Here is a 27,118-nt window from a genome sequence, read left to right on the forward strand (position 1 = left end):
CTTTTTCATTGACAACCTCACCTCTGCGAGGTTTAACCCCTTCACCAAACTTATTAAGTCTGATTTGGTGGCCGCCTCTAGCGCCTCCAGAGTCGGGTTTTCTATAAATTCACCCACATCCATCTTTGCTGGTTTCCCGTCTGGCTACCCGCGTAACCAGATCCAAGTGTGGACTTACAAGCCCGATTCACTGGCCTCCCAATTTGGTGTCAAATCCCGAGACGAGAACCCCAATTTTGTTACGAAATCCCGTAACTGGATCACTTACCAGCAAAGATAGAGAGGTCTGTTGAAGTCTGATGGTACTATTTTTTAAAGTATTTATTGATAAAGGGCACAAAAATAAGATTAATGCAAACATACAGATAATATACGTCGTGAATACTAAATCTAAAGCGCGGGTATAATAATAACCAATAAGAAATAGCTCTATCGTTGTCTAGGGGATAATGTATTGTCCGATGGAAAGATAACAGTCACTATCAGTTCGTTCAAGCTGCAGTGTTGTTGGGTTTAAGAGCGATACAGTTTAAACTTGCCCAGGTCTTTTATGATGCCAATCCGTTGAGTCAGGGGAGCGGATTCCCCCCGCTGTTAGCTGAAAGCTGTTTTCCGTGGTTCCAGCCACGAAATTGAACGCACGTGGCCTCCTTCAGATGACTTCCTGCTGTTACGTGGTCACTTAATGTTTCTTCTGGTGCGTCTGAGGGACTGTTCCTACAGACCCTCTTTTATCCTGACTTGCAGGGTCGTAGATATCAATCAGGTTGGGGGTGTGCACTCTCTCCCTCAACCAGCCCACTTTGCCTGAGGGCGTTCACGTAGTATAGTAGCTCAATCCACAGATTGGTCTCCAAGAGACAATGGCCATGTCCCGTAGCTTTACATCGCCGGAGAAACAAGGCATTTTGCATGTCTCTCTCTCATTTCCTGGGCCCCTTGACCCAACCCAACAGTGATCTTGTGATTCTCACAAAGGAGGGGGCTATGGACATAACAGATATAACATGAAATGGAATCAAAAGTCAAGAGTTTTTCAATTTTATTGGGTTTCTAGTTTGCCCCGGTGAGGAAAATGGTCAGGAATCCAAACTGGTGCTCATGAGCTCCATTTTATTTCTTGATTTGGGGTTTGGATGTTGTGCTTGGACATATAGAGTTCTTCAATTTAATAGCCAAGTGTAATATGTCATATCCTCCAGAAGGGAGTGACAGTAATGTTAATGTTGTGAATTGATACTTTTTACAGCCGATTAATAGATCATTTCCGTTCCTTAAAATGACTAAAGATTAGCATCTACTGAAGCAGCTTTCTGATAGTCCCTTATATTCATGAGAACTATTTTTATGACATTATTATAGGCAAAATAATACCTTAAAGCACAGGATGAGGTTTATCAACCAATTGAGGTCACACTGGCTTTAGGTTGTTTAGAGAATTTAGGAGTCCCTTCAACAGCTCTTTCCTCTGTAACACTGCAGATACTTTCCCTTTACATGTTGACTTCCTTTTCACAATTCAAATTTTCTTTCACCATAAATTCAGAATTCCAACTTATGAATATTTGGGGGGGGGGTGGTTTCTCCTACCTCTTGTGCTGGGGATTCTTGGCCCATTTTGTCATTTAGTGACTAGACGATAGTTCCATAAATGATGAAGATGATTCAGATTGAAAGCAGAATGTTCTCATTTTTTAGAGTTTACTCCTACTCAAAGTTCAAAGTTCAAATTTATTTTTAATTTTATTTATTCAGTGAGATTTACAGGAAGATGTTTCCAGCTTGACATTGCTGCCTGCCTCACCTCCAGCAGTGCCCTTAAGTCAACTGCAGGAGACCACCACTCATTGATGTTTCACTCCCTTAGCCCAGGTACATCAACTAAAAATCCTAGCCCGCCTGACTAAAAACTTGCAATTTCACATTGAAATCATGGAGATGGAAACTGATAGTTTACTGAAAATGCTGGTACTGTGTAACAAAAAGTACGATTAAAAGCTATGTTGATATTCCCAATTACCAGTGGAACACTGTAGGAGTGTTTTCAATTTTTCCATTTCTAAATAGTGATAGAATTGTTTATACAATTGTATGTTATACAATTATTTAAATGAAAAATCAATGTGATTTGTTCTGAGTTCTGACAAAGGGAAAAGAATAACAAAACATGATTCAACATAATTTGTTTCTGTTTTTGCTAACAGTATCCTATTGAAATAAGTTGAATATGTGGCGGCTTCTATCATTTAGCCCTATTGTCTTCCAGCTGGGTGTGTGGTATCTCTTTCCAAATCGCCACACTTTGCAGTTTCAGCTCAACCACATCCCAAAATTTTTCAGAATTTGCTCTCTGTATTGATAATTCTTTCTCTCGCTTTCTTACTTTCTGCCTTCAAAGTCAATGGTGGCAGTAGTCATGGTACATTCTTATTTTTCTTTCTCTCTCTCTCTCTCTCTCTCCCCCCCCCCCCCCCACAGTCTCACTCACTCTCACTCTCTCTCACATAGACCCTCTCCCCAACTTTTGTCCTCTACTAACTACCAACAGGTTGCAGAGACAATACAGTTGACTTGGAGTGGCAAGGAATCTGAAGTGTTCAAGTGAAATCATTAGCGACCCCAGTTTTAACTAAAACAAGAGCATGTATCCATTTGAATGGGAAACTTCCTCCATGTGAAGTTTGTTGACATTCTGTAACCTAGGAATATTATGACCTAAAACAGGCTTTCATTGTGACTTAAAACTACCTAAAAAATAGATGAGAATGGAAAATGGCTTGTTTAGAATTTTGTGATTTTTTTTTCCCACTTCATTTATATTTTACATACATTTGAACAAATGTATGCTTTAAAATCCTGTTCAGAATATGCTTGAATTGGTATTTCCAGAATTAATATCTCTCAACCCACAAAGGTAACTACAGATTGTAATATATATTGTTATCTAATTATTTGCTAGCTAGAGACCATTTATATAAGTAGAATCTATGAATCAGCCAGCCCTTTCTCCTTAGACCTGAGTGTGTAATCTAGTACTGTACAGGTGCTGCAATTATGTCCTTGAGGTCAGATGCCATCCACCAGATGAAGTTAAAGACTGATTATCTGAGAACAAGCAAGGTGTTCCCTGAATATGGTCATTCATTAATCCAGCAATAAACTAATTAATTTTTTATCTTATTTTATTTTTGTATATGGGAACTATGTGGCAAGAATGATTGTTGGTGTTGTGAAAATAATAATTAGTACCATGTATTTGAATGCAAGAATGTTTCTGAGAGACATGATGGTGTATATTCTTAGTGTTTACATAAAAGAAAAATACTTTGTTAGTGATTTTTAGATTTAATTTTTGCCACTGAAATGGCTTGCTTCTCTATCTGTAGTGTGAAAGTGCACAGGAAGTTATGGACAAACTGAAAGACCATTCCCTGCTAAAACAAGTGGAAAATCTGCAGACGGAGATGACAAAAATGAAGATTTGGTCAGCCACCATCACTGAGAAGAGAAATGAGTTGGATGAGAAAATAGTTTCTCTTTCTGATACCATAGAAAGGATAGAAAAGAGTACAGTTCAAATATCAAATGATGTCACCACAAAACTCTCGGGTGTCAGAACTGATATTCGGCGAATATCAGGTCTGGATTCAGATATTAGTTCACTGAAAGATTCTTTGCAAGAATTGGAAAGCAAAGTGACAAGTATAGAGAAGACAGCCATCCACAACATTGGGGACTTAATTGCATCCAGTGTTGAAAGAGTCACACAACTGAAGAATTTGGTCTCTGGAAATACGGACAAAATTGGGTTTCTGCAGAAGAAGTTGACTGAATTAAAAGCCGAAGATGATAAACTGTCCGACAAACTTTTTAGTTTGGAAAATAGTCGAGCCAAACTTCTTAAAGCAATTATGTTTGCCAATGATCTGAAACCTAAAGTTTTCAATTTAAAAAAGGATTTCTCTCTCCTAGAACCACAAATGAATGATCTCATTGGAAGAATTGGTCAAATTTCTTCTGATTTACGGGAAAGAAATGAGGAAATTGCCAACTTGAGAAAAGAAATAGCTAACTGCACTGCAAATTCAAATGAAAATCAGGGGGCAAAAGATCGACAAAGTCAGTTTACTGCTATGGGTCAATGATTGTATTTTTTATAGCAAGAGGCTAAGTTACAGAATTACTTGAACTTGTCTGTAGTTTGCATTATCGAAAAAGCTTTTGTTTTTCTTTTATTACTGAAAATATGCTGATATCTGGCAGATTTGTTTCATTTTCTACCATGTTAATGTATAATGATAAAAATCTCAGAGAAAACAATAAGTATGCAACATTGTTACAGACATTGATATTCGTATGGATACATTTCTGAATAAAATATGTTTCTTTAAAATGTATTATTTTATACTATCATTTTGTTTATCCTAGATTATTATTTGGTGATAATTAAGCACTTTTAGTAAGTATATTTTGACATTTGATTTAGAAATTAGACATGTGTTGTGGCATCATAAAAACAAAACCATGAGGTACTGGCATAAAAATTCACAATCAGACTCAGAATCGAGTTTAATATCACTGGCATATGTCATGAAATTTGATGTTTTGTGGCAGTAGTACAATGCAATTCTTTACAATTTAAAAAGCTATAAATATATATATATTTATTTAAATAAGTGCAAAGAGAGATAGAGAGAATAAAAGATAATAGTGAGGTAGTGTACATGGGTTCATTGTCCATTCCAAAATTTGATGGCCAAGATGGAGCAGATATTCCTAAAACATTGAGTGTCTTCGGGCTCATGTAACTTAATGGTAGCAATGAGAAAGTCATATCCTGCATGACGTGGTCCTTAATGATGGACGCTGGCTTTTTGAGGCATCACCCTTTGAAGGTGTTCTCAATACTGGGAAGGCTAGCGCCCCTGATGGTGCTGGCCGAGTTTACAATTTTCTGCAGCTTTTCCTGATCCTGTGCAGTGACCCCTCCATAGCAAACAGTGATGCAACCACTTAGGATAATTTGTAAGGGTATTTGGTGGTATACCAAATTTCCTCAAACTCTGACTGAAATTCCTCCTTATTCCTGAATCTTCTCTTCTGTTATAATAACATAAAAGGTTGTTATGTTAAAGAAATAATAGTAGCATTAGCGTTAGAACTGTAGGGAGAAGATATAGACAAAAGAGTTTGATGTCTGCAGCAAGCAGGATTTCCCTATGGCTAACCATTTTAATTCCAAAACCATTCTGACATGTCAGTCCATGGCCTCCTTTACTGCCAAGATGAGGCTGCTCTCTGGTTGGAGGAGCAACACTTCATATTCCATCTGTGAAGCCTCCAATCTGATGGCATGAACATCGATTTCAATGACTTCCAGTAATTTTTATCCCCTACCCTTTCTATTCCCTGTTCTGGCTGCCTGTTACCTCTTCTCCTTTACTCACCTGCCTATCACCTCTCTCTGACACCCCTCCTTCCCTTTCTCACATGATCCAGACTCCTATCAAATTCATTCTCCTTCAGCCCTTTACCTTCTCCACCTATCATCTCCCAGCTACTCACTTCAACCCTCTTCCCCTAAACACCAACCTTTCCCCCCACCTGGTTTCACCTATCACCTGCCAGCTTGTACTCCTTCCCTCGACTCACCTTGCCTTCTTGCTCTGCCGTCTCCCCCATTCCTTTCCAGCCCTGAGGAAGGGTCTCGGCCCAAAATGTTGACTGTTTATTCCTTTCCATAGATGCTACTTGACTTGCTGAGTTCCTCCAGCACTTTGTGTGTGTTGCTCTAGATTTCCACCACCTGCAGAATCTCTTGTGATTATATGTTTGATTTCTGTGTGCTTGGAACTTCATAGAGTAGCTTCTGCACCCAGGGTTGTTAATGATTGTGTCTTAACTTATTACAGTGGTTGGATTTTTACCATCCTTCATCATCCATTTCATTAAGAAATATGAAAGCATGATTGTTCACTTAGTCCTCGATGTGCTCTTGTAGTAAAATGCCCAAAGTTGTTTTATTTTCTCAGTGTGATTTTGCTAAATGCTGGAACCCAGCAGGTGAAGAACTGTAAATCTAAGTGCTGATGGATGACCTGTCGCACACTTCTGGTAATATTGATCTAAACTGCCCTATATTCTTTGACAAATCATGGCACAGTTATTGCCTGTACTATCGTTCAAAAAATATGTAATTTAGTATACACTTGTTTAAGTGTAGCTGCTAAAACTGATATATTCAATCTCATATTTAATTGTTTAAGTACTTAAACCTGAAAAGAGTATCTTTTAATGCATTTAATTTAATGTAATTGAAAAAATATCGCAGTCATTGTATATCTGGTATTTTCACAAAGGGCAAGTTAATTATATATTTGATAAAGCTGTTATGAAGTGCCTTGGAAATTTTTCTATCTTAAAAATACTCTCCATGTAAAGGTTGTTGATGATGTTTCCTCAGTAGTAATAATTTTCATTCTTCTAAACTCCTTAGACTACAGCATATTCTCCCAACCCTCATTATCAACAGCCCTTTCTTGTGAATCTTCCATACTTTTACGTTTTAGGCACAAGAAAATCAAAAATCGACACGGTACTGCAAATTTAACTTTTATATAAATATAGCAAAGTTTCTCAGCCATATTTATTTACTTACTTAGAAATACAACCTGGAACAGGCCCCTTGCCCATGGCGCCCCAGCAGCCCCCATCAACCCTGATTTAACCATAAACTATATGGGACAATTTGCAATGACTACTTAACCTACCTACCTGATACGTCTTTAGACTGTGGGATGAAACTGGAGCACCCAGAGGAAACCCACACATAGCATGGGGAGGACATAGAGATCCCTACAGGGTTGAACTCCGAACTCCAATGGCCTGAGCTGTAATAGATTCTCACTACCCACGACGCTACCAAGACATCCAATGATACTACAGTCCTCTCACAAAGAAAACTAATTAGCCATTGCTTCCATAATTACTGGCTGGAGCTACTGCTTATGGGTGGTTTTTGTAACAAGGGCAGTACACATATTCGCAAGTCCTTTTGATTTCCTTTAGAAATCATTCTACTTTTCACCTCCTTCAATAAAGTCATCAACTTCACACTTCTTCCAAAGGAACTGCCAATTTCTTGACTTTGGGGTGCTCACAAGAGGTCAGATGTCAGAGCACTTGACTTTGCAGCCACTGTAACCATCACTGAGGATTTCTGCAGATCTCAACCCCTCCCCATCCCATCTTTAAGCAGTTTCAATGAAGTCACTGATCTTCCTGAAAAAGTGGCAAGTTTTGGTTTTGTTTCTTTATTTCTCAATATATTTATGTTTTACTTAAGGGTATTATAATGTGCCTTTAACTCAATAAGACTTTCATAACTTTTTTTTTAATTACTTGAATTCATTTTGACCTTTTAAGTATCTAAGTAGGAACTCTTTGAAACAGTGAACATGATTTTGGAGTCAGTGAGCCTTATCAAGGGATGACAGGCAGGTTGTAGTGGTTCCAACTCAGTCTAATTTCAGCTGCAGGAACTGAATATATTTGACAGGTTAGGCAAGAGCATTCCAGCCAATATTTGTGATTCATCTTTGCAATGCCAATTACAAATGGCAGATACTTAATCCCTGACCAAATCAACACCTATTTTCAATATGTTACCCTGAAAATGACTCGACTATTTTTTTAGAAGCCTCTAATGGACAAGTTTAGGAAGGATGACAAATATAGAGAAAGGACAACATATCCCCCCACTTAATTGAGCTGCTAATGTTAGTAATCTACTTTTCATTTTAATTTCAGCATTTCTGTATATTATACACTTCATCTTTTAGGACAGTACTTACTGCCCATTACACTGCTGGCATTTAGGGCTGCAATGACGGTCCTCCATCTCTGATGGCGTTCAGGGCTTCCTTCTTCATATCAGTAGCTTCCTGTCGGTTTTCACTACTGTCAGTCATGCAAGACCCGGGTGGAATCTCAGGAATACGTCACACACAGATGTAGAAGGATTCTTCATTGCTGTTTCTGTAACAATTTTGTTTTACTAGTTAGGGTTGTTTGCCCAGTGCACCACTCTTAGTCTGGCCTCTACCCTTTGACCTATTTGGCATGGGTTACTCTACTAAGAGCAAAAGCATAAAGCTCGGACTCCAGTCAGCGTACCTCTCTGGGTCATTGAGGCACACAAGACTCCAAAACGTGTCAAGGTTGTGGTCCTCTTGAAAGCTTTTTGGAAGGTGTTGTCCAATATATTTATTATTAGCCTTTTGTTTAATTACATTTCTGTTTAGAAAATTAAAATGGATAGCAGACACCATATTTATTTGGATATGATATCTCAAAATTCATTGTACATGTGGTGGACAAAACCATGTGTGTGAAATTAATGTAGCTATAATAACAAATCAGAGCTTAAAAGTGAGAAATGCCAGGTATTGAATAATCACAGATAAAAAATTTCAAGGGAAGGGAAAAAGAGGGATGGGCTGACTTATGATTAAAGAATACATTGTAACATTAAAAATAAAAATTCTTGTGGCATCGGTGACAAATTCTGTTGTGCAGAATTAGAAATCAAGGGGTTGAAAATCAAACTGCTCCTTGGGGTATCCCATCATGAGAGTCATATATAAAAAATTCAGAGTGGAATTACTGAGAAATACAGGAATGATGAGCTAGAAAACTTTAATTATCCACATATTTATTGAGGTAAGATTAGAATAGAGATTGGACGAGAAAGAATTTGGGAAATTTAGGAGAATTTCCTTGTCTAATATGATCTTGCCCTGAGCATAGGGGCATTGCTGGATCTGGTGCTTGTGAATAAGGTAGACATGTTTTTAGTGGGAAAGTGTGATTATCCTATCATAAGATTTAGCTCAGTAACATAAAAGGATGGGGGACAATCTAGAACTTCCACATTGGAAGAGAGTAATTTTCAATGCGATGAGAAGGAAAGTGAAATCAAAGATTGATAGGAAAGGCTATAACGAAATAGTCTGTGATCTTCAGGAGATCTTTTAGTCCATGGTAATTACTTTTCTACAAGAGGGAATTGGAGGGAAAATAAAACCAGGGTTCCTTATATGAAAGGGAGATGGAGCATTCATCCAACAAAATATCCTTGGCTTATAATCTGCCCATTTTGCTTGTATTTACTGTTGGTTTCTTATTATGATAATTTATATGGTTCAACTCGAAGAGGCTTGGAAACAGAGAAGTAATTTTGAAATAAATGATAATGTCAACATCAGGTGGACAGTCTGTAGCAAAATCTGACAACAGCAATGTGATAATGAACAGATAGTTATTTTCAGTGATTTTGGTTGAGGAAGAATTGACAGGTCACTGGGAAGTGCTCACCTCCATTTCTTTGAACTTGAGGTGCAGGGTATTTTATACCTCTCCCTTGACGTATGCAAGAACTCAAATGTCTCTGAGAAGTTACACCTCCAGCAGCATTGCATTCTTGAATAATGTGTTTAGTAAAAAATAAACACATTAAAAAAAACAAACACATTCTCAATTATGTGTTCAGATCACGTACGATTTGCAGACTTTTTGACTCAGTGACGAGGGTCACAGTTAATGGGTTATAAGTTTTCTAAGCCAACTTACTATACTGCACAATTTAAATAAATTCTTGGTCAGTATATTCAAAGGTTTAATGATGGCTTAACACTTTAATTTGTGATGAGTGATATTTCAGAAAGTTTGTATTTGCTATACCTGCACAGAGTCTGCATCTGTAATCCGTGAGTTTTTACAGTGAAGGATGCAAAGGACAATGTGTTTATTTGGAAGAGCAGTCATTACTGTTTAAAGATTGGTTTCACTGGTTTTCAGTTGAGAAGCAAACTAGCATTAACTAAGGTTATTTTCAAAGTTATTATTTAATTGCAAAATGCAGCAGTACATTATGTAAGTTTGTATTTCATTATAAAAACTTTCTAACACAAATCTCTTTACTTTCCATTTTCTCAAGGGCTGAGTTTTATTAAAATTGCCTCCCTGGTGGCTTATCGTAAGCTGCTTAACGACACTGATAGTTTATCAACATCAGATTGTAACTCATTCAGAGTCAGCTTTAGGGATGACAATTCATCCTTAGCTGTATTAGTGTTTTCAGATTCTGTGAGCAGGCTCTCAACAGAGGCCCCTAAAACCTCCAGGTCATTCTTGACTTCATTGATTGAAGACCTCAGTTCATCCATGGATGTTTCCAATGATGATAATTTCTCATGGAACTCAGACTGCACATTGTCTTCCACTGAGTTCAGCACAGCTGCCATTCTCCTAGTTTCTTCACCAATTCCATCCACATTTTGTTCCAGCTGCTTTAGCCTCTCATTATATACGGATTGAATTTCCTCAGACTGCCGTTGCTGATGTGATTCAAGAGCTTGCATTTCACTTTGAAGGTTAAGTGCTCTATCAGTTTCCAGACTTTGCACATCTTCCAGGTTTGATTTTAGTGCCTGGAGGTCACTGCTGAGTGACTCATGAGACTGAAGAACACTCTTCACGCTGCCCTGCATTGAATCAAAATTGTAGTACTCTATTTTTTCTGACAGGTGTGTAGCAGCTGTGTTCAAAGCCATAATGTTCTCTTCTGTGGTGATTAACCGGGATTCAAACTTTTCATTGTTCTTCTCTGCAGTCTCTATAGCATTACTTGCTTCTGAAATCATTGTCTTTATTTGCTCATTCAACTCCTTCTTTGCTTCCTGTAAATCCTGCTTATTTTGCTGAATCTCTTCAGATATACCATTGAGAATGTTTTCTGTTTTGGAGACTGATTCCTTCAGTGTACCATATGCAGACTGCTGTGACTGTAATGTACTCTCCAACCGGTTATATTTATCGACTAAAGATGTAGTTTCTTGACTCTTTGTCTCAACTGCTAATTCTAATGACTCAATCTTTGATTTAATTGCGTCAATATCATTCTGACTCTTCCTCTGAAGCTCTGTAAAAACAGCGATGTTATCGTGGATTGATTTGGTTAACTCTGTTAATCTTTCTTCTACTGTTTTCTCAAGAGAAGTGAAGTCCCTTTCCCTTGCATCACGTACATCTTGGATGCCGTCAGAGAGATCTTGCAGTATTTCAGTCTGTAGTTTTTGTAGAGTTTCACCAATTTGGTTTGTCTTGCTTTCAACCTTCATGACTGCATTGTTGTTTTTTTGCATTTCCTGCTGATTGCCACGCAGCACTGATTCCAGTTTGTTCATCATGACTTTTGTTGATTCCACCTGAAATAGATGGAACATTACAGAGATATTAGTGAATGGGAAGAGAACATAAACTGCATAAATGTCACTAAATGCTGAACCTTAAAGGCAATTAATACATTGACATTCCTTCGTATATTACTGTATATTTACAAAACATATAGCTAAATAAAAACAAATACTAATTCAATAATATACAGTCAATTCTGTCTGAGTTGTTTATGGGTGATGTCTTAACCACCAGATCCTGGAGTGGTTCCAGAGACTGCAAATGTCATTCCACTCTTCAAGAAGGGAGAGAGGAAGAAGAAAGGAAATTATTAGTTAGTTAGCCTGGCCTCAGTGGTTGTAAAGTTGTTGGAGTTGATTGTTAAGGATAAGGTTTTGGGATACTTGGAGGCACATGATAAAATAGGCCAAAGTCAGCATGGTTTGCTGAAGGGGGAATCTTGCCTGACAAATCTGTTGGAATTCTTTGAGGAAATAATAGGCGGGACAGGCAAAGGAGAGTCAGTCAATGTGACTTATTTGCATTTTCAGAAGGCCTTTGACAAGGTGCCACACATGAGGCTGCTCAGGAAGATAAGAGGAAAGATACCCTAATATCAATGGAGCATTGGCTGATTGGCAGGAGGCAAAGAGTGGGAATAAAGGCTGCTGGTGACAAGGTGTTCCGGAGGGGTCAGTGTTGGGACCACTTCTTTTTATGTTGTATGTCAATGATTTGAATGATGGAATTGATGGCTTTGTGGCTAAATATACCTTTTCAACAAGTGTAAAGCACAAGGCAGAAGCATGATGGAATACTTTCCATTACCTGGATCTATGTAGCTCAAACAGGAAGTTTAACACCAATTACAATTAAGTAACACTACACTCTCACTACACTACACTACATCTGAAAAATACACTGCAAATCTCTGCCAAGTCTAAAAGTACTTCCCAAACCTGTGACATCTACCATTAATAAGGAAGAGGCCAACAGGAATACCACTACCAGCAGTCACACACAATCTTGTAACTGGGTCCAAGTCTTGGAATGGCCTATCTGAGAACTTTCCACAAACACAGCAGTGGGTCAAGAAGGTGGCTCACTACACCACATCCTCAAGGGTGAGGTACTCATTAAATCTCAAGAAGTGAATGAGAGAAAAAAAACTGCCCACCACTACAAATGACCACTCACTGTTGTAAGGTACCAATACCCCTACTAGGCAATGATAATTGTTCCCGGGGGTAATACCCTCAGAGTAACAAAAGAAGATTATGCCAACATGTCCAAAAATACCTAAGGTTAATAAACAGTATTGCTAGCATTGCAAGGTTTTCTGTCACTATCATCTTCAATGCAAGTAGCAAGCTACTCCATGTTACTGAGCTGGCAATGGGTACCAGACTGCACTACCACTCAACTACCTGACCACCACTGTCTTACATTTATTTTTTTAACTCCTAGATTTGATATGTAGCCTGTTACCCAAACAATTGTGGTTGAATTCTTGCCATTACACTGAGCATTTCTGTTTTTAACACTGCACAATGCAGGAGAAATTCAGTTTGCTTCAACACTTTTAATAGCTTCTGCAGAAACAAACTACCAACAGTTTTGTTTACATTCATGTAACTTATAATTGTTATTTGGAAGTTCACTTATAATAACTCAGATTACAATAGTGCCCAGTAGAATGGAAGCTTGCATATTATGTAAATGATAATTATTAAGGTGAGGAAATTATATAATACTAAAACTCAAGAAACCCATCTTAGTGATGTGTTGCCATTCAAATAGGGTTAATTATATGCAGTGCCTGAAGCGTGACTGCATGCACATTTGGATCCAGTCACTCATTCGGAAAGGTCATATGGGAACTGAATTTTAAATTGTATTGCATACAGTTAGGCAATACAAGATGAAAATAAGGATTAATTCATCACGTTTACCTTTTGTAGGCTTATACTTACAATAAACTTTCATGGTCAAAAGTTAAATATTTTCCCACCAATTGTCATAATAACGGTTACAAATTGACTGTCATATTTAAAAATACATCTATAGATGGACTATTTCTTTGAATCTCATTGGACAAAGATAAAAAAAATGCAATTCAAAAGAGACAATTTAGGTACTGTGTTGAAGGGCACTTGGCTTGATTCTTTCAATCAAACTAATTGATCATTTGTACCCATTGAATTGGTAATCAGGGGCTTGTTTTGCAAATTCATTGAAGAACATCCTGGACAATGTACCATTTCCTCGATGCTCAATTTGTCTGTAAGCCTACCGTATTTTCTTACATCTTGACAGAGCTTTCAAAGCCACGACTTTCCAACTCCAGCATGTGAGTGCTACCCACTGAGTCAAACTAGCAAATAACTGAAGGTGGATATATACTTCAAGCCAGCCAGTGGTGTAGTGGCATCCACACCAGACTTCGAGGCAAATGGTCCCAGGTTTCAATCCGGCTGCTCTTTCCATGCTTTCCATCTATGTTGTTTTGAGCATTGAGCTTGCAAATCAGCCTTATCAGAAAACAGACAAAAATGCTAAAGAAACAGTAAAGCTGCCACCCCATGTGCCACAAGGTGTGGAAAGGAACAACAACAATATTACTTCAACCATTAATACCTCTATTCATAAGCAAAGTCTTTATTGAAGTCTACTAACGTCAAATAAATAAAATGCCACAAACAACAGAAATGTGAAACAAATGCTTCATTTGTTTTATTGCTGACATATGCTCATGTTGCCTCACAGTACAGGTGTGCTGGCACTAAATGTGTAAATCCCTTTATAAATGTTAACAGTTATCAGCAGAGCTGAGACGACAGTATCAATATTTATGTGGTTCCCTTGACACTGATAAAACATCCCAAGGCATTTAACACTTCTGCGCTGCTTTCAATCTGTCGTAGGAATAATAAACTAAAATTGTGTAAAGCTTGGCTGTGCCTAAATCATTCAGAAAACACTCAATGACCCACTGTTAATGTCAATTAGTAAAATTTTGACTCAATTAGAGGCTAAACTGTAAACAAGTCTGCTACTGTTTTCAGTGTATATATTAATGAGTACCCATATTTAGTACATAGGTTAATGACTTAGCATTTCATATACAGATTTGCTTTTTCAAATTCCATGTAAAAGGAAAATTGTTGCATTCCAGCATGCCCAGATTCTTGGATTCTAACATATTCTTTACATGTCCTCAACTAATTTAATTGCATATCCTATTGTTAATAATCCAATGCTACCAGGCTTGAATGCTGTAAGTTATCATTTATTTTATGAACCTAATGCAAAGAGAGTTGTTCCCTTCTTGCTTTCTGTTAGGGTGTATTCTGGAGTTAGGGTATACTGTATAGCAAATACTAATTTCACCAGCAACCAATCTTCAAATCTGAATATGGATTGTAGATTAAATTTTAAATGCTGTGCAGAACAGGAAACATCTAAATGACTTGAGATGTCTGCATTTTCATGAATGCAATCCACCCCATTGCATCAATATGACACAGAGGCCACAGTTGGTGGGAAGATCCAGGCATTTGAAAACTTACATGTAACTCAAAAGAAGCATTATCAGGGCATTTTAACTAGATAGAAATTATCTTGTCACCTTTGTCCATTAACATGTAAAAATATGCTGTAATGTGTTTAGGTCTCTCCCTCTCCCTCTTCCTCTCTCTCATTCTCTCCCAACTCCAAAGGTTGCCAGCTTGTGTGTGTCCCAAATAAAGGATTTTATATCTACCAGCTATGTCTCCCTGGTGGCTTCCTTCACAGTTCTAGCACTTTCCATGAATGGATCGAAGTTAGCTATTTCAAGGGTGTGCATTAATGCTGCAAGTACCTTGACAAATTTGTGAACATCTTTAAATATTTCTGGAACATTTCATTAAAATCTTCCTCAGATATTGCATTCACAAATAAGTATGCCATAGAACATGACTACTGAAAGAAATGTAGCCCTAATATTTGAAGGGGTTTACTGATAAAGTTTCAGTAAAATACGCAACTGTGGTATGACAAAGCTAAGTGAAATATGTGATTAATTATGATACTCTTGGGGGAAAGGTATCATAACCACAGATAAATTAAAAGGTCTGAATGGTTCATCATTAATTAAAGTAGACTCGGGATACATAGAGTGCAAAACAGTTCAGCTGCTCTGCCTCTATACACAAACTAATTATGTAATGTCATGTGGAAAGGCCATGCTGGTATTTCCAGAATGTGTAACAGAATTAACATTTACAGTGATCCATGTCAAAGGTAAGGATTTGGTTCTGAAACAATCTGGATTATTTGGACAGGAGAAATATAGGCATAAAATTATGGAAATATTCAGCAGGTCAAAAAGCTTCCAACGAAAAAGAAACAGAGCTAATCTTTCAGGTCCAAGACTTTTTATCAGAACATTTCATGAGACAAAGGAGAGGTGAGTCATTAATAAAAGAGATACATGATCCATTATGTTTTGGAAGGATGGAGCAGAATTAGATGAAGGTGACAACATTATCTCTTGAAATTAAAGTACAATGTACAAACCATTACTGACGAAATTTATTAAAATGAAAACATTCTACTTGTTTGAATAGACTCTTCTCAGGCTTCAATCGGGTACAGGTATCAATTTCAATGACAAACTCTGACATCTTCATCAGCGATTATGCCTGGGCATGTCTAGTCTGGTGGTATTTATACCCCCGACATCTCTCCCTCCTGATTAGTGAGTCCTCATCCAATTAGGTTTCCGCTGTCTTTTTTAAACAAAGGTGAAGGTCTCGTTCTGAGTAAGAACTGGAATTTGATTGTAAATAAGGTGGGACACCGGAAACCTGATTGAATGAGGACTAACCAATCAGGAGGGATGGGCAACAGGGGTATAAATACCACTGGACTAGACATGCCCAGGCATCATCCCTGATGAAGATGGCAGAGTTTGTCATTGAAACGTCAGTTAAAATCAAAATCTGCACCCAGATGGAAGCCCGAGAAGAGTTCATTTGTCATCTATGTCAGGAAAACACTAGATTCTTCTACTTGTTCCTTCTCTATAGCTAAAAATTATCCCACACCTCTCAAAATTCTCTCTCCACTGTAATCTTCAATGAACTATATGAAAAATGTTAGTGGAATAAATTGTAGAAAGGAAAAGAAATGGAGAAATTAATAGGACTCAGTGTAACAATATGAAAGGACTGGCACTCAGCAGAAAAATGCATGAGGAAATTCTTACATAAGCTCCCAAGAGAGACAAAGCTCATGTTTATAGAGCAATCCGTCACAGCTTCAGGAATTGTGGAAGGATAGAACCATTTATATTTTAATTCTGTTTTATTAACTATAATTGCTGCTGTATTATTGCAGCACAGCATGCAATCAAACTCAGTAAGATCCCACAAACAAACAAAAAAATCATTAATTGACAAATCATATTTGCTTAAGAAATATTGTTTTAGGTATGGGAGAAAACTTCTTGGCCTTTTTGTGAAAAGATCTGCCGTGAGGTTGCTATGTACTCCTTAGATGACTAATATTTGCTTAAAGTAACATTAATTGTGAGAGAAATTTGGAAACTTAAAACTGAAACTTTTAAGATTGTTAATGTAGTGAATAGGGTGGGGGAACTATATTCATTGGTTGCAGAATCTAGATTTGTAAAACATCTTGAAATTCAGAGATGAATTGTTGAAGAGTGGACTTATATATAATGTATGCATGAAGTTTCTCATCCTCAATCTGTACTTAATGCTTGATCAATTATTCATGTTGAACTTCAGACTGATTGATATTACCCTTCCAAAGGCATTACAGGATATGGGAAATGCAAGCAATGAAGTTGGAAGACAGATCAATCATGATCCAAATGATCGACCAGGTGCAAAGATCTGAAATATTTGCCCATTTAGCAATGCTTGTTAATGATCTTTAACAATGCAATAGCTTTAGGCCAATTCAGAAAAAGAATATTTGAAGCTCAAAACATCACATCAGGCACTTACACTCATCATCATCCACTGGGCAACAATGCCTTCTGTATGTTTCTGAAGCTGGCACTGCCTGTATCTCAAGGCATTGGGGCGATTCACCAATGCAGCTTCAACAAAATTTGACAAATTTAGTGAAAGGATCAATGTCCCCTCCCAGGTCAAATCACCAGCATTAAGGCCACTGTTATACTCAGTTGGATTAGTCATGTCATTCATTTCCCTGACAACAGACTCCCACAACAGACACTTAAGAATGAGCTCTGTCATGGAAAGAGATTGCCAGGAAAAGATACAAAGTTGTGCTCAGAATCTCTGGAAGAAGTGCAACATCCTGAGGATTTCAGAATCTCTGGCTGACCACAATTCCAAACAGAGTAGGAACTTCAATAATGATCTTGGGACTTCAGGTCCATGCATCTACAGCACTCAACTCTGGTAAGTGATGGTAGGAGTGCACCCACTTCACAAGGTACCCAAGTACTTGCTCTATCTGTCTAAGTCCATGGTTCCCATACTGACCTCATCAACCACAAAACCAAATGGAAGCAAGTCATCCTCAATCTTGAGTGACAGTCTAAGAAGAAGTCATTTAGTCCCATGCTGCAGTACTAGCCAAGATGCTGCCCACAATGAGTCTTGAAAGCACTTCGTCTTAAAGAAAGCATCTACTGAGCCACTCCTAACCTGTAAGTATATAAAATGGACAATAAGGCAGCCAATAAGACTTGAGTTCATTAGATGAGTGGTCTGCATCACAGAGCACTGAGATTGCAAGAGACAACAACAATGAATAAAAAGCATTTTGAAATGTAAATTATACTAATTAGCTGAGGCACTTTATAGTGCAATTAGATGTCCACCAATGACGGCATACTGATAGCAAAAAATCAATTGGTGAATTGGAAGCACAGATCTCAATGCCAAGTTGTCCAACCTAAATAAGTATGAAGGTTTACAACTGTAATCACAAGATTAAGGTGTACAAGATGAGGTTAAAGTAAACTTGGAGGGACATGGGCTAATTGGGTACCCTTGCCTAATTTAATTTTTCCAAGGAGGTCAACCTGTGTAGACGAGGGATACATAAATTACTGGACATGTAGATACATGAGCAAAGTGCACAAATGCAGATTAATACAGAACTGTCAAGCTGTGAAAAATGAAGAGAGTGGGGATAAAGGGAAATGATCTTTATATAGTAATATTCTTAATAAACTGAAAGAAAACGACTGTCTTGTAATGTCTAGAGTGAATAATCTCCAGAGTGAAATTTGCTGGGAGATTGGGTTTAAGATTTTACAATGGCACAGTGAATCAAAAGAGCAAATAAGATAAATTATGTTTGTAAAGTAAAACATTTGATGGCTATAGATGAGATTATTTGCATGATTCTGGGATCTATTAAATACAAATGTCATTTGTAAAGATTCACTACACGCCAATAATATTTATGCCAAGAATTGATACTTAATTCATTCTTGAGTACAGCATTTGAAAATGCATTAACTAATTACAATGCAAATCTGAGACGTGCTGTGTTCATCTGAAGGAAGCTATCTTTTTCTGCACTTCTTCATACTCACCTGCTGATAAACTCTAGTAATTCAGCAACACAGCAACCCAAATGCAGTAACACAAATTGCACAAGTCAATGTACTATAAAAAAGAATTGACAAAATGTTATATAAAATGTTGAGTTTGGCAAAAAAATTTAATATGTGTAGTGAATATAGGGACGCATCTGTGACATAGCAATCAGTTATATAATAAACTAATTCCATTTTAATATGTTCATTGAGAGTGATGCTTTCATTTTCCACTTGACTCACCAGCTGTACGTTGTTTGTAATGAATTAGGTAAAACCCAAGCTTGCAAAAAAAAAAAGAATAAGGCAGGTAATTCCTGTGTGGGGTCCTCAGTGATGAAGATGTTGCAAGCCATTCAGTTTTCATTCTATCAAACAATGACATCTTGGACAAGCAGAGGTTCCTGCATTGTTCCTGAAAGCTGGGTGAGCACCTTTGGCTCAGCACTGTGCTTGGTGTCCTGTACAGGTTGAGTAAGGTTTTACAGCTCTTTTAGAGCGCAAAACAGTAGAAGAAATGGGATCAGGAGTAAACCATTCAGCCTATTCCAGTATTCAACAAAACCATGGCTCATTTATCCTAACACTATCTTCCTGCCCTTTTACCATATCCTTTGACACCGAGTATCCAAAGAGGCAACTTGTCTGATAACAGAATGAAAGAATGTTGGAGTGAATCGGTAGCTATGATGGTAGTACTGAGTTAAATCTACCACTGAGTACCCCTGTCAAAAGTAATGATTTGTTTACATTTTGTAAGTTCACCATTCATGGTTCTGAAGTCAACAAATTCTGAAAACTTCTTTTCTTGCAAAGAGGGAAAAAGTGATCAAAAGGGAATTTTTTTTTGAGAATACATAATTAGTAGGTTAAAGTATAAATACAAATGGATGATAATCCATATATAATAACCTCCCAAACTCATAGTGATTACAAAAAAAGGAGTAAATAAAAAAAACCCTCCCAAAAAAAAACCTAACCAACACGGGCCATTGCATTATGTCAAATATACACAACAGTGTCAATAACTCCGAACCTCCATCCAATTAATTAAGGATAATAAAAGTAAGGTTTTGGAAAAGTCAGTTTAACTCATACAAAAATGTTGAATAAATGGTCTCCAAGTTTCTTCAAATTTAACTGAAGGGTCAAAAACAACACTTCTAATTTTTTCTAAGCTCAAACAAGAAATAGTTTGAGAAAACCACTGAAGTATGGTTGGAGGATTAATTTCTTTCCAATTCAATAGGATAGATCTTCTAGGCATTAACATAACAAATGCAATCATCCGCCGAGCTGAGGGGGATAAACAACTATTATCCATCATTGGTAAACCGAAAATTGCAGTGATAGGATGCGGCTGCAATTTAATATTCAGAACTTTTGAAATGATACCGAAATTATCTTTCCAATAATTTTGCAAGCAGGGGCAAGACCAAAACATGTGGGTCAATGAAGCAACTCCAGAATGACATCTGTCACAGGTTGGATTAACATAAGAATAAAATAGAGAAAGTTTATCCTTAGACATGTGAGCCCCATGTACAACCTTAAATTGTATTAAGGCATGTTTAGCACAAATAGAAGAAGAATTGACTAATTGTAAAATTTTCTCCCACTGCTCAGTGGGTATAAGACAATGAAGTTCTTTTTCCCCATTCCTTCTTAATTTTTCCTGATACTTCTGGCTGTATTTTCATGATCATATTATAAATGATGGCTACTAAACCCTTCTGGCAAGGATTCAGAGCTAAAAAAATTTCCGTAATATCCATTGGACATAATTTAGGAAAAAACTGTAACATGTTATTCAAGAAATTTCTAATTTGCAAGTATCTAAAAAAAATGAGTTTTAGGCAAATTATATTATAGCTGTTCAAAGGACATAAAACTATTGTCTAAAAAAAGATCAGGAAAACATGTTATACCTTTTGTTTTCCATAATACAAAAGCTTGATCCATAAAAGAGGGCCGAAAAAAAAAAGTTAGATATAATAGGGCTTGATAAGATAAACTTATTCAAGCCAAAGAATTTACGAAATTGAAACCATATTCGTAATGTATGTCTAACTATAAGATTGGTTATTTGTTTCTTCAATTTAGATAAAGCAAAAGGAAGAGAAGATCCTAAAATAGAAAACAATGAGAAGTCTTGTACAGATTTACATTCCAAATTTACCCTTTGTGGGCAAGATACTATAATCGATTCTTGTGTCCAAAATATTAAATATTGAAAATTAACTGCCCAATAATAAAATCTCAGGTTTGGCAAAGCCAAACCACCTTCCTTCTTAGGCTTCTGTAAATATTTTTTACTTAATCTAGGATTTTTATTCTGCCACACATACGATGATATTATGGAGTCAATAATATCAAAAAAAAGATTTAGGAATAAAAATTGGTAATGCTTGGAATAAATATAAAAATTTGGGTAATACTATCATCTTAATAACATTAATTCGTCCAACCAATGAGAAAGATAGTGGGGACCACCTGGTAACAAGTTGCTTGATTTGGTCAATTAAAGGTAAAAAGTTAACTTTAAATAAATCCTTATGTTTCTTGGTAATTTTAATACCCAAATAAGTAAAATGATCTGTAACAAGTTTAAATGGTAAGTGTTTATAAATTGGAAATTGCACATTCAATGGAAATAATTCACTCTTATTAAAATTCAGTTTGTAACCAGAAAAGCTACTAAACTGAGCAAGCAAGGACGAAATAGCAGGAATAGATCTCTCAGGGTCTGATATGTATAGTAACAAATCATCAGCATATAATGATAACTTATAAGTCCCTTCCCCACGAGTAATACCAAAAATATTAGGTGATTCACGAACGGCTATGGCTAAAGGTTCCAAAACAATGTCAAATAATAAAGGACTTAAAGGACAGCCTTGCCTCGTACCATGGGATAACTGAAAAAAAGATCTCTGATTATTGGTAAGAACCGAAGCCAAAGGTTTATAATATATTAATATAATCCATCATATAAATTTTAAACTTAAAAAATGGGAGTTTTCAAAATTATGAAAGCTTTGAAGGTATAAATTGTACATTTTCCCAATTGTTGGCAGTTTGGTAAGGAGAAGGAATAAACTCAGGTTCATTCAATTCTTAAATACAGCTGGCTGTGGAAACACAGTCTGAAAAATCATTTAGAAGGAAATTTAATGTAACAAAATACAAGAGTGAAGAGAATAAGAAGTGGAAATTGGAGCAGATAACAGCAGAATAATCTTGTTCTAATCCAATTGAATGGACAAGTGGCCATTTTCTGTAATTTCAATGATCCAATCACTTTGATACTGAAGTACTTCAGATATAATCTGGCGAGTTTTTCTTTTACCTTGCTGAGCCTAATTTGATTACATTTTTATCCCTGTACTTGCACAATAATTTTCTTTTTTCACAAAGGGTAGAAGAGTATGGCACTGTACAAGCTTTTAGTCCATGATGTTGTGGCCACCTTTTAACCTCCTCCAAGATATGTCTAATGCTTTCCTCCCCGCATACCCCTCTAATTTTCTTTCATCCATGTGCCTGTCAAAGAGTCTTTAATATATCTGACTCCATTATACCACCACCCCCATTAGAATGATCCATGCACCCACCTCTCTCCGTGTAAAGGGCTTACCTCTATCATCCCACTATAATTCCTCCAATCACCTTGTGACCCCTTGTATTAGTTATTTATGCATGGGGAAAAGTCTCTGACTATCCACTATCCATGTCTCTTATTATTTTATATGCCTCTATCAAGTCACCTCTCATCCCTCTTCAATCAAAAAAGAAACGTCCTAGCTCACTTAACCTATTGTCATAAGACATGTTTTCTAATCCCGGCAGCATCTGGTATCTCCTCTGCATCCTCGCTAAAACTTCCACCTTCTTCCTATAATGAGGCCGACAGAATTGAACACAATACTCCAAGTGTGGTTTAACCAGAATTTCACAGAACTGCAACATTACCTTGTGGCTCTTGAACTCAATTCCCTGACTAATGAAGACCAACACATCAAAGGCATCCTTAACCACCCTTTCAACATGCACGACAACTTTGAGTGATTCATGGAAGTGGACCCAAGATTCCACTGTTCCTCCACACTGCTATTAACTCCATCTTGCCATTAACTCTATATTCTGTCTTCAAGTTTGACTTTCCAAAGTGTATTACTTCATACTTTTCCTGGATTGAACTCCATCTGCCACTTCTCACCCCATCTCTGTATCCTATGAATATCCCTTTGTAACCTACAACAACCTTCTATGGTATTCACAACACCACCAACCTTTGTGCCATCTGCAAATTTACTAACCCAGCCTCCACTTCTTCATTCAAGTCAATTATAAATATCGCAATGAGCAGGGATCCCAGAACAGATCTAGCCAGCAGCCTCCAGGTAGAATATCCTCCTTCTGCTACCATACTCTACCTTCTGTAGGCAAGCCAATTCCAAATCGATGCAGCCAAGTTTCTCTTCATCCCATGTCTCCTGACATTCTTTATTAGCCTACCATGGGAAGCCTTGTCAAACACCTTACTAAAATTCATACACACCACATCCACTGCTCTCTGAGATATCGGAACAGGATTAGGCCTTGATCAATTTGCTTTGTCACTTCCATGAGGCCAAAGAGGCATGACCTGCCCCTCACAAGCCATGCTTACTAACCCTAACCTGCCTAAGCTTCTCCTAATGCTTGCAAATCCTGTTTCTAAGAATACTCTCCATTAAACATAAAAGACTCCCTAGTCTATAATTCTCAGGATTATCCCCATTAGTTTTCAAAAACAAAAGAATAACATTTGCTACCCTCTAATCTTCTGCTACTATGTCTGTGGCCAGTGAGGACGCAAAGATCATTGCAAGGAGCATCAACCTCTTTCATCACTTTCCACAGTAAGCGGGGATATATCCTGTCCAGTCCCGGACCCCTACCTATAATAAATTTTTTCAAAAATTCCAACATATCCTCTTTCCAGTCAGGAACTTCAACGGGTCCCCAACCCGATGCCACAACTTCCTGTCCCAGTGTGTCTTACACTTTGGGCTCCAGCCATCTCTGTATTCTGCAGACCAAGCCAAGATTGCCTTCCTCATCTGGATCTTGACTGGGTGAACTCTGACCTGGGCTGAAATCACCATTTGCAACAAATATGAGGATTTCACCGCTGAGATGCCCTGGGGTTTTGACCATCCGGGAAGTTGAAAGCAGGCAGTGGATCTGATACTTATCCTACATCAAGGCCCACACTCTGTGCTGGATTACACCATGGAATTCAGGAGCCTCACGGGTGGAGGGGGGATGCCTCTAAAAGGATAAACACTATGGTGATAAACTGTAGACATTGTTATCTGGTCATTTGTGAATGGGAGCAGTTGGAGAGCGAGAACATAAGACATAGCCAGCAGCCTCCAGGTAGAATACCCTCCATCTGCTACCATACTCTACCTTCTGTAGGCAAGCCAATTCCAAATCGATGCAGCCAAGTTTCTCTTCATCCCATGTCTCCTGACATTCTTTATTAGCCTACCATGGGAAACCTTGTCAAACACCTTACTAAAATTCATACACACCACATCCACTGCTCTCTGAGATATCGGAACAGGATTAGGCCTTGATCAATTTGTTTTGTCACTTCCATGAGGCCAAAGAGGCATGACCTGCCCCTCATAAGCCATGCTTGTTCTCGCATTTAAAATACAGAGCAGCAAGATGTGACCCACTGGGCATGTCCTCCATTCCCAGTGGGATCAGTGACTGGCTACGTAGAAAAGTGCTTTGAGGACATTACTGTGATTAAACTCTACACTGCCAGGGCAAACCAGAAACCATGGCTGACTGTGCACTGCTTAGGGATCAGGACAATGCCTTCAGATCAGGGGGGCAGGACAACTCTATGGTCAGCAAGATCTGCGCCCTCTGTGACAACTGGGACACGGCTCGTACAGCAGGATATTCAAACCCTAACATACTACAAGTCCACCCTGCACAAGAAATGACAGTGACACCTCCCTTCCTGACAGACTAAACACCCTCTATGCACAATTGGATGTATTAAACAATGTGACATTGAGGAAAGTCCCCTCTCCCCGAGGAACAGGTACCCTCCCTGGCCACAGCTGAGGTGAGGAGGATCCAAGTCAGAATAAACCCAAGCAAAGCTGAGGCAGCCACCTTCATATCGGTGGCCAATGGCACTGAACTCAATAACATTGGACCCTGTCCAGGTAGCTTACGGCTCAAACCAGTGCACTGATGATGTCATAGCCTTGGTCGTCCACTCTGTCCTGTCCCACCTAGAAAATGATGCTGTGCCTGCCGGGATGTTGCTCATCGACTTCAGCTCGGTATTCAGCACGGTCATCCCTCGGGCTGGTGAGTAAACTGCCCTCATTATGACTCAATACCCTCGGCTGTAACTCTATCTTGGACTTTTTAACAGAACGCCCCAGTCGGTCCAAATTTGCAGCAGCAGCATCTCAAGTTCCAACAGGCTGAGCACTGGTATCCACCAAGCCCGTGTGCTCAGTCCACTGCTGACTCACAGATACACTGTCAGCTTCAGCTCAAATCGCAGCATCAAGTTTGCTGATGACACCACAGTGGTTGGCCTCATCAGCAACAATGATGAGTCGCCATAAAGAGAGGAGGTGGTGCCTTGTCAAATGGTGCAAGAATAGCAACCTGAGTCTTAATATGGGACAAAACCAAAGAGATGATTGTGGATTTCACAAAGGCACAGGTCAAGCACTCTCCATTGCACATCAATGGCTCTGCTGTGGAGAGAGTGAAGAGCACGAAGTTCCTGGGTGTGCACACGAATTAACCCGGACCCACAAACTTCCTCATTGGTCAAGAAGGCACAGCAGTGTCTACACTTTCTGAGGGGGCTCGCCACCCCCTTCTACAAGAACCCCATGCAGGATGTCTGCCTGCATCCTTGTGTGGTACAGAGGCTGCAAGGCATCAGAATGCAAGACCCTGCAGAGGATAGTTAGAACCGCCAAGAGGATCACCGGTGTCTCCCTTTCCCCTATCTGTGATATTAACTGGGTGCATTGCAGACAAAGGACCCAAAGCATTGTTGAGGATCCCTACCACCCATCCCACAATCTCTTTGATCCACTACCATCAGGAAGGAGGTACAGAAGCATCAGGACTAGGACTGCAAGCTGGGGTAATAGCTTCTTCTGCCAGCCTGTGAGACTAATGAATGCCCTGTTACCACCAAGATCTTGTCACTAGGACAGCAAGCTGCTCACTGCACTACTTACCTGGACTGCAGCAGGTTCAATTATATTTTATTAACTTATTTATAGTAATATTTTGGTTTAGGTGCTCCATGTGCCATATGTTTTGAAGGTGTACCATGGTCTGGAGGGCCACTGTTTTGTTTGGTTGTATATATGTACAGTCAGATGATAATAAACATAAACTTGAAATCAAATTACCTTAAGAACAAGAATTTCCTCCAGAAGGCTGAAATATACTCTACTTCAAGCCGATGTTGTGTCTCATTGCAAGAGTACAGGAGGCCACAGATTAACATGGGAGTGGGATGGAGGTGGCCATTAATTCATTAGATTGAATGGAAGTACTCCTCACAGTAACCCACCCCGTCTTTGTTTGATTTCTCCAATGTCGAGGGGATCACGTTATGAACACAGAAAACAATTCATTCCATTGGAAGTGAAACTGAACCAACCAAAGATTTTTTTTAAATGTAATTATGATTTCTAGTTATGCTCTGCCCCACACGTGGAAACATTCTCTCCATATCCACTCTAGTCAAAACCTTAAACCGAGAGATCTCTATTCGTTTTTACTCGGGCTCCTTTTCTTCAAGAGGCAAGTCTATTCATAATATCCTGATATGTACAGGCTAGTATTTCTCTTCTTCTGTAAATCTGCTCAGCGCCCTCTCCAACGTGGCGATCAGAATTGTACACAGTATTCTAGGGTCTAACAAATGTTTGATACGTGTTAAGCATATCTTTTGGGCACGGTTCCCCATTTTACCAACCTGTCATCTTTGATAAGGCTATCCAAGAGAAATAGCTTACTCCAGACTGCAGGTTACAACAATGGCAAGATTCCCCATATCTCGATGTGTTAAGATGCCATTTACAGAGGAAAAAAAAATATTATTCCTGCCTGGATACCAACTACACGAATTTGCACCCATATAATTCCCACAGAACCGCAGTTATGAAGAAATATTTGTTAATGAGAGTTCGTGCAGAAATAACGGAGAATCCTGGAGTTTCGCCACATAACCAGTAA

General features: G+C 38.3%; 2 protein-coding genes across 2 annotated transcripts in view; one reads left to right on the forward strand and one right to left on the reverse strand.

Annotated features, from left to right (window-relative positions):
• Positions 1–4,395, forward strand: part of LOC132403805 (inhibitor of nuclear factor kappa-B kinase-interacting protein-like) — a 32,328-nt gene extending 27,933 nt beyond the window's left edge. Inside the window, exon 3 of the mRNA XM_059987505.1 lies at positions 3,387–4,395. Coding sequence (XP_059843488.1) covers positions 3,387–4,145 — 759 coding nt within the window. The 3' untranslated portion in view covers positions 4,146–4,395. The remainder of the gene's footprint in view (positions 1–3,386) is intronic.
• A 5,296-nt stretch (positions 4,396–9,691) lies between these two features.
• Positions 9,692–27,118, reverse strand: part of LOC132403804 (cytoskeleton-associated protein 4-like) — a 31,675-nt gene continuing 14,248 nt past the window's right edge. The window contains exon 4 of the mRNA XM_059987503.1: positions 9,692–11,267. Within this exon, the coding sequence (XP_059843486.1) occupies positions 10,032–11,267 (1,236 nt within the window). The 3' untranslated portion in view covers positions 9,692–10,031. The remainder of the gene's footprint in view (positions 11,268–27,118) is intronic.

This window comes from Hypanus sabinus, chromosome 13 (assembly GCF_030144855.1).
Source record: "Hypanus sabinus isolate sHypSab1 chromosome 13, sHypSab1.hap1, whole genome shotgun sequence".
NCBI classification, from domain to species: domain Eukaryota; kingdom Metazoa; phylum Chordata; class Chondrichthyes; order Myliobatiformes; family Dasyatidae; genus Hypanus; species Hypanus sabinus.